Here is an 8692-nt window from a genome sequence, read left to right as displayed (position 1 = left end):
TTTTGAAGTTATGGATGAACATTTATAGCAAGTTTTACCTTCTTTTTTAACATTATTTAAGAAAAAAAAAATTGCAGTCGCTTTAAAATTAAAATAGTTTGAAACACATCTCATAACGATTTTAAATGGACCTTGCGTTCACATTAAATATTCCTCCATACAGTATATCCTCAACCTTGATTTAAACAAGCTTTGAAACTATGCTAAGGTTTTTTGTCTAGAACCACATGGGACGCATCGTGGAATTTTCTAAGTCATATGTGGTTCAACCACAAACACCTCCCCAGGGATTTTAACTACTTGAGCTGGAATGACTCTGTGTTAAAGCATGCCCTTTTGCAGCACAACTGGATAAGCGGCCCCCTAACATGACATATTGACACATGCCCCTAACATGACATACTGACACACGTCTCCACTGTACCCTTGTCGCCAGGGGTGACAAATTACAGAACTTAGACCAATTTAAATTAATGGTGTAGTATTCAGAGACATAAACATAATAAAGTAAACTTTATTGAACAGCATCTGCAACATGACAGTGCTTTTTTATTATCAAATAAGATTTTATTAGACCCCCCTAAGGGCAATCGCTATACATTGATCTTGTATTTACAATCACATACAGACTATGCAATGTACAATTTTAAATTTGACAATTTTAATGTAACATTTACAGATGGGAAAGGCCAGCCTAACCACAAAAAAAAGTTTCATGTTTCAACACACAGGCCATTAACTGAAAGAAACGTAGGGAGCTTGCGTCAAAATATCAAGTGTTGTCACATTCTGTTGCTAGGATTTGAGGGTGCTAATATTAGTCTATTATAATGTCTAAACTTCTTGGCTAAAACAGCCATATAGTTAACAGGGAATTCTTGAACAGCCATACAAAAAGTATATAATAAATAAGTTTACTAAAAAGCTGACACTGACGGAGTAGTTTCATAGTAGCATTTTTAAAACACAGTATCAATATACTGCATTTTGAACTGCGCTTGCTTCTTCCTTAAGACTACAGAATGTCTTTGCATGGGAATACAGTACTATAACTGAGCCATACTGTAAAGCAGCACAGCCAATGTTTCTTCTCCTAACTTCCTACAATTTAACAGTAAACCACTGATGCTTAACCAGTGGTAATAAAAAGTGACCTTGTACTAAATTAGACAGATGCTTGGAGAAGGCTTTATCAATGTTTTAACATACTCACTAAAACTGTAAGTGGGAAATCTAAACATTTTGAATTTGTATCCAACAAAATATAGATGGTGCCTAGTGAAAACAAAAAAAAAAAAACACATCTTAACAGGTTACAACATCTCTCCATCTCAGTTTGCAACACAACAAAATGCTGACTGAAGGCTTTGGCTCCCATGACTACATAGTAAAGGTGAATTCAGTCAGGTGGGGTGGCTATGTTGACGTTCTGTTCAAACATTAACCATTTCCAAGCCAATGTTTGTTTTTGTCTCTCAAATGGCAACCTCCTTCGCCTGTGGGTTCAACTAGTAATCTGAGCCTAGGTTGGAAATGTCACAAACTTACTTAACCCATGTAGAGCAACATAACAAAATTGAACAAGTACTGGTGGTTTAGGTGTTTTAAAGTAAATATTGGGAATATTTTCTTTCAAAACAAACACATTTCCTTTTATTAGCTTCCATCTACATTTGAAACAGTCTGACTTGGAAATAGGATTTTCTTTCAGCGATGAATGCAACTTTTACAAGCACTTAACCTTAAAGAAATGTATTTAAAAATACTGCAGGTTTTTTTGGCTTATTTGTGGATAAACAAACAGTCTCATTTTACAGTGTAGTACTAAACTCTTTTTTTTAAACAAAAGTGCAAAAAAGTGTCTAAATTCTAATCAATGCTATAGGAAACACTTTTATGGTGACAGTGTATACGGTTCAAGAAAACACCCAGGTATTAATATATTTAGTTGTGAGTAGCAGTCATGGATGTGTTTTCTGTAAGTTAGTTAATTACACTCCATTTTGGTTGTCTTTAGACAAACACTGGTGTGCTATGGACACGGCAGTGCGCAGTGAACTAGGTTGACTTGAGAAAGAAGTAGGCCTACGTACACATCACGTGCAAAAAGTAGATAATTGTTTTGGCAAAAACTAAGCAATATTAGAGAAACTTCGGTGAAAACGTTTTATAACGATAAACACCAGGAATACCCCGATATTGTCACAGTGTTTTTTGTTGTTGTCTGTGTTCCCAATTAAAGTAATCGAATACGCCAAATCCCAAACTGTCACAGGCTACATTCCCATATAGCAGCGTCTGAAAGGGCCAGCCCATTTCAAAATGTCATAAATAATGCACAGTTTTTGGTTGACCGGTGGAAAAAAAAAATCCAGCATATTCAAATACGTGCACAAATCTTTCCACAAGTTGAAACAAGTGGCCAATATCGCACATATATTATATAAGAGGTTGGCCAAGTAAACGTTTCCTCGTTTCCTTTTGGTTTGGGTCAATATTGACAAAATGACTGGTGTTTACCTTAAGTCAACACCGCCGTACAGTCAATAGGCGCTAGAGAGACAAACAGTCGGCGCCAAAATTACCGTTTCTTTTTCTGCTTCAGAGATTTCCTGCGTTTCAAGATCATTTCGTAGAGTTTGTCCATTCCTTCAGGGAGCCCCTCTCCAATGATGGCGCAGGCTGGCTGCACGTGGTACGCGGTGGAAGGACAGAGCTCGTGAAGCGCCAACTGCTTTTCAATGTCCGCCACGGGGAGCGACTTGGGCAAGTCCTGCTTGTTGGCTATGACCAACAACGGCGTGCCCTGGTTCTCTGGAAACTTTGTGACTTTGTGCAGTTCCGTTTTAGCCTCCTCCAGCCTGTCTACATCGACCGAATCCACTACGTAGATAATTCCATCGGTACACCGGCTGTAGGACTTCCAAAGCGGCCGCAGTTTCTCCTGCCCCCCGACATCCCAAAAGTGGCAGCTGATGCCCTTGGCGGTGCCGTTGCTGAGTTTGATCTTCTCCGTGTTGAACCCTATGGTGGGCACAGTGTTGACAAACTCGTTGAATTTCAGCCGGTACAATACGGTGGTCTTGCCCGCGGAGTCCAAGCCCAACATGACGATGTGAAGCGACTGGAAGGCGGAAACGTTGGAAAAACTGTTTCCCATTTTTATTTATTATTAATATTATTATTATTTAGTGTTTTAAGTGCTACAAACAATATCCAAGCAGGAAAAAAAAACACAAAACAGCTTAAGGGAAAAAATCAAGAAGACTCATTTTCCATTTTATGCAGTAGTTGTGTTTGAAAGGTAATTCTTAATTAGCTATATATACAGCTGTAAAAAGTCAAAATACAGCGTGTTTACTGAAATATCCAACAACCTCACACTAACGTGGTTTGTTTTTAAACAAAATCAACGTAGTCCTATTCCTTCGTGAGTAAATACATCCAATAACATCCCACCTCTCAATTTGAATTCCACTGCTACACGAGCGCAAGCAGCAATTCCTCAAACAATCGTATTTCAAATCCAATGATGTAAAATCCAATTCATCCGAACGCTGTGGCAAAAAAGAACCAGCCTACCAGCATTTGTTGCACTTTAGAATTCCGTTTGATTTCTTGTTGCAAGCTGGAAAAGACTGTACAATGATGTTTCTTTTCTGTTTTATTTATTTATTTATTTATTATTTTGTGAAGGTACAATTCCCAGTCCGATGTTGTTTTCTGTGTCTCGGCTATTTAACCTTAACAAAAAAAAAAAAAAAAAAAAAAATACAAAACAGTTGTGTGCACACGCAGACGGTTTAGTGTCCCCTTGCTCCTTGTCTGTGAATAAAGTCCTTTTGTTTTAATCCCGATACTGAGTTTCTTTGCTTAGGAGCCAGTCCCTGCTGACAGTTCCTTTCCTGCAGAGCAGTTGTCTAATAGTAACCCAACTCTCAGCTTGTATAAAAAGCAGTCCCTCGGAACGCTGCATATCCATGCCCCGCCCATCGAGATTTAAAGTGAGAATGGTGCTTTTCTTTCAGACAATTCTCCCAAGAACCCCTCGAGGTTAAAAACACAAAATAATTACAAGTAGGCAGGCGAATTTACGCACCGAGGCCATTGACGAAGCAAAGCACTTGCATTTCGTGCAATTATTGAGACGAAGCTTGGGGAAGGGCTAGAATTGGTTGGGGGATATTTTCACCGTTTAAACTACGAGAACCAAATTACGACTGTTTATCTGACTAGCGGTAAGGGGTGTTTAGATACAAGATAACCAATATTGTTAACATTAGCACCAGACCCAATAACCCAATTCCTGAAAATAATAGATTTATAGTAGTTTCATGGCATATATATATATATCATATAGCGCATATGCTGATGAAGTAATCTATGCATTTCACCTAACTGGAACAACTGTTTTGTTTTTGATTTTAGGGTCTATTATGGGAAAAGGGTATTTTAGATTGTAGTATTTTAGGTCCTATGTTTAGTCACAGCAAGACATAAGACTTGCGCGCCATCTGCTGGTAAAGACGTGTCTAGATTTTATGTAAATTAATTTACCAAACCTGGACTTATTAACATAACTAAAAATTTAATTTAATTTAACATACTAAAATTAATTATTATGTCGATGAGGATTAAAACTGCGTAGTGGCGAGAGAGAGAGAGAGAGAGAAAGAGAGAGAGAGAGAGAGAGAGAGAGAGAGAGAGGATGTTTTCTCTGCCTGAAGGTCAGACCTTGTTTCCCTCATTCGTTATCAGTGTTGAATTATTTTGCCCCAGGTTTTCTCCCTGCATCACCTCCCTACAGCAGCTCAGGAGAACTGAAGGTCAGTGGGCATCCTGCGATCCCCAAGCCAATCACCTCTTTACGTCCAGGCGCTCCACAGTGGATGTGAGCTATCAAACCCAGGACAATGGCCAGCATGCAGGTGTTTAGTTTTATTTCCAGTAAAATGTCATATTGGTCGGCAGGCATTTGAGTCCCCACTGCTCCCTGCGCTGGACTGAAAATATTCAACACTGTCAGTCATCTACCTCTCTCCAGGAGTAAGGAACCAAGCAGATTGGCAATCTGACAGGAAATTGACTGTATACTTAATGAGCAGCCAAATACACATATGGTGAACAAATATCTCAACATCAATGATTCTGCATTTATGCATCTGTCCAATTGCTAAAGCAATCTAAAGCAAAATAAATAAATAAATAAATACATTTATCTTACAATATGATCCGTATAAATAACTTGGACAAACAAAGTATGTTGCTTCTGAACCAAATCTGAAGTCAAGCCTATACAGAGGCTAACTTTAACACTTATTCTTGTTGTTATAATCTTAATGCATGAATTTCTTTTATATTGATAAGATGTGGGCTTTCTTGCTATGTCTGCATACTTTGTGTGAGTGTGAAATTGTAGACTAAAAACATGCCACTACTTTATTGTTTAGCCTAGTCTTTTTCAGTATTACAGTAGGTTTAGGGCAAACCATAGTTTATAAATATATAACCATGTTGTTTTTTGTTGTGAGACCAGTGAATATTGATCTCTCAGCTGATCAGAGTGTCTGATAATAGTCTGGAGTACTCCTTGGCTAGTCAGGGATCTTGCTAATTCCCCCACACGGTATGTGTATTACAGTCTGTAATTTCATTACTTTGATCTTTGCATTCAGTCGGGGATGAGCTGACACCTTTAGCTACCTCAGCAGGAATGCTGTTTGGCCAGAATACTGCTGGTTGGCAACAATGAAGTGATAAGTGATAAATAAATTAAATCTATATCTACATACTGTGCAACCTTATGAATACTGTGTGTCTAGTACTGACCTGTTTACTACTAACATTCACATGTTTAATATCACTTCAAGAATAAATGAGAATACATGAATTACTTTAGCAGGAGTTCATAACCTGGCAGAATAATCATTAAAACAAAGAAGTGACAATTAATACAAAGGTCCATATATCTGTTACTCTGTACAACACACTTTCATAGCTGGAAACTATATCTTTCATTGACACATTTTTCAGTTTTTTTCAAATGGCATCCCCATATGAGGTCAAGATGTATTTGTGTCTTCCATATGTCCTCATATAAAGACTAGAAGTGAGCTTCTATGCGGTCGCCATGCATGAAAGTGTTAATTAAAAACATAAGTAATCTGTAAACATGCATATTGTGTTGTTCGGTATCATATATTGAGCTACTTTATTTTCTGAACTTTTTAATACTGTACTGTAACTTATTTACTGTTTATGTAACCCTACTAATCTTACTGTTTTCATTTACATCTGGTGATAATAACCAGAGGGTGACATTAACAGGAGGAGGCTAGACATGACATCTTAAAGGTCTGTTTTAGTAAGACAGGAAGGACAAGAGTCTATAAGATGGAATAAGTATTTGCAAAAATTACTTGTCTATTGCCACATTCTTATTTTCTTCCTGTGTATCGAAACCTATGTTAACCAACTTGTGTAATTGTAGTCTTTGTAATGTGAGCGCTGTCTTTAACAGCTTCAGTATTCATGCTGTTTAGGGTTATGAGGTATGATAACTATTAAAACATGATACGTTTTAAAGATGGTGCTCACATTCAATCATTGATTCAAAGTAGGGAAATCATTCAAGCAGGCCTGCGTAGGATTTGATCAAAATAGAATATACCCACTAAAGGTGAAAGAGCTTCCATTGTAAACATTTCACTTTTGACCGTCACTTGTAAGGAAGATTCCCATTTTACAAACCCTTGGTGTTTTTCTACTGATCACTTTTTACAGGAAAACTCTACAGAGCAGGTAATTCAACAGGGGCTGTATCCCACACACCCCTGCTTGCCTTTCTCTACTAAAGCTTTGATATTGAGTTGAAGGATTTGTGGATTTGATCCTAAACTGGAATACCCTTCAAAGGGTTTTGAGAAAGTTTGGAATTCAAGCCTAGACTTTAAACATACACGTACTTCATTAGTTCAGCCCAGCTTATTCCCAGTCTACCTGTTAAAACCCTGTTAGAGCCAAATGTATTGAAATATCTGGTTTGTCTGGAATACAGTGCAGGTGCTAAATACATCATGTAGAACTGTTTGTGTATTGCTTTTAGAAGCTTTGTTACAATGATTTGTTACATCCCATCTCGTATATACTTTAGTAGTACAGTACACAACAATGTTTTTATAAGTTTTGTTATATATAAATACATGCACCCCAAATCTGTAAACTGAAGAGGATTCTTTAAAAAAAATCTGTGATTTAGAAATTGACTGGTTAACTAAAACAGTAATTTAGAACAGTAACTAACCATGTAAATAATAATAATAATAATAATAATAATAATAATAATAATAATAATAATAATAATAATAATAATAATAATACTGTGTGAAATAAGTTAGCACAGATCATGTTTATTTTCTGTTTGAAAATTTGTCGTTACAAAGACCCTGGATTTGAACTCATTTATATTTGGCGCTTACAGATCTTTCTTTTTCAGTGTTCATTCCACTAAATCGCTAGTGTAGCCCATTAAAGATGATTCGATGATGTTTGAATACTACACTACTGTGAGGAACAGTCCAACTATCTATTGATAACAGATTGTGATGAACAAAAGAAAAGTGTTACAAGAGCCTACATTTTAATCTACCTGACCACAGTCCCTGCCATTGAAACCGATATCCACCAGACTGCTGCTTTAAACAAGACAAGCTTTAATTACATCACCATTCAATTGCTTTTGATTGAAGTTGTGTGAGATGAGAACCTCTGAATGGACTTTGGCGTGGTCCTGCTGAGTTAATTCACTCTTTGCATGCTGCTACTTTATACCATCTATATTTTCACAAAATTCTATTTACTATGTGTTTATTATCCTTGTATGTGTGTTTGCTATCATTCTCTCTTGTTGTTTCTGATTAGATTATTATTTACCAGGTTTACTAACTATTCCAGCAAAATTGTCCTTTCCAATCACTTCTCAATGTTGTATTTTGAAGTGGCCATTTGAAAATGTCATCCCCCTCAGCCACTGTGATTTTATTGATGTTCTATGCACTCACAATTACAGAGGGTAGAAATGACTGTCACACATCTAGTGGTCATTTCTAAAACCACACCACCTTCTCTTTTCAGGAGCAAAGTTGAAGGTATGATCATTTTTCTCTCTTAACATTTAACTAATGACTTATTCCAAAATGTAAAAAAGAGAACAAATGCAGATTTATCAAATGACACAAAAGCAGAGATTAAGACCAGTCTTGGCAGTTTGCAACAAAAAACATTTTAGGCTAAGATGAAGAACAAATGTCCCTCTACCAGTCGTTCTGTGTTCCTCAAAGATAGATAACATATGAGATGAATTGCTCATGTATGTATTTTGAGACGATTATCAATTCAGGGATACCTAGATATTCAGTTAGAATGCATAGGTACAAAAAAAACCTTCCCCAGTCATTGTGTATTTATCTTTCTGTCCCAATACTTATGGGAGAAGAATGTCTGTGTCTTACCGGTGGTGTAATTCTATTTGTTATGTAGGTCTCAAATGTACAGTTTCACACATCAATTACATAGTATAGCAAACATGTATTTCTTATTTTAAGACATGATATCTGGAACTACACTAGGTGAAGAAATATTTGTTTGCCAACCATACTTTCAGTTCATGCTGCACTTCCTTAGTCATTTCACC

The 8692-nt window shown here is 36.8% G+C and overlaps 1 protein-coding gene across 1 annotated transcript; it reads right to left on the bottom strand.

The window, feature by feature from the left end:
• Positions 1-498: 498 nt before the first annotated feature.
• Positions 499-4036, bottom strand: arl4cb (ADP-ribosylation factor-like 4Cb). Its single transcript, XM_034004640.3, has one exon. The coding sequence runs from the start codon at positions 3158-3160 to the stop codon at positions 2582-2584; it is 579 nt and encodes a 192-aa protein (XP_033860531.1). The 5' UTR covers positions 3161-4036; the 3' UTR covers positions 499-2581.
• Between the last annotated feature and the right edge of the window lie 4656 nt (positions 4037-8692).

The sequence above is a fragment of the Acipenser ruthenus genome, chromosome 10, assembly GCF_902713425.1.
Source record: "Acipenser ruthenus chromosome 10, fAciRut3.2 maternal haplotype, whole genome shotgun sequence".
Classification (NCBI taxonomy): domain Eukaryota; kingdom Metazoa; phylum Chordata; class Actinopteri; order Acipenseriformes; family Acipenseridae; genus Acipenser; species Acipenser ruthenus.
Note: the sequence above shows the minus strand (reverse complement) of the source record. Positions and strands in the feature narration are given on the sequence as shown.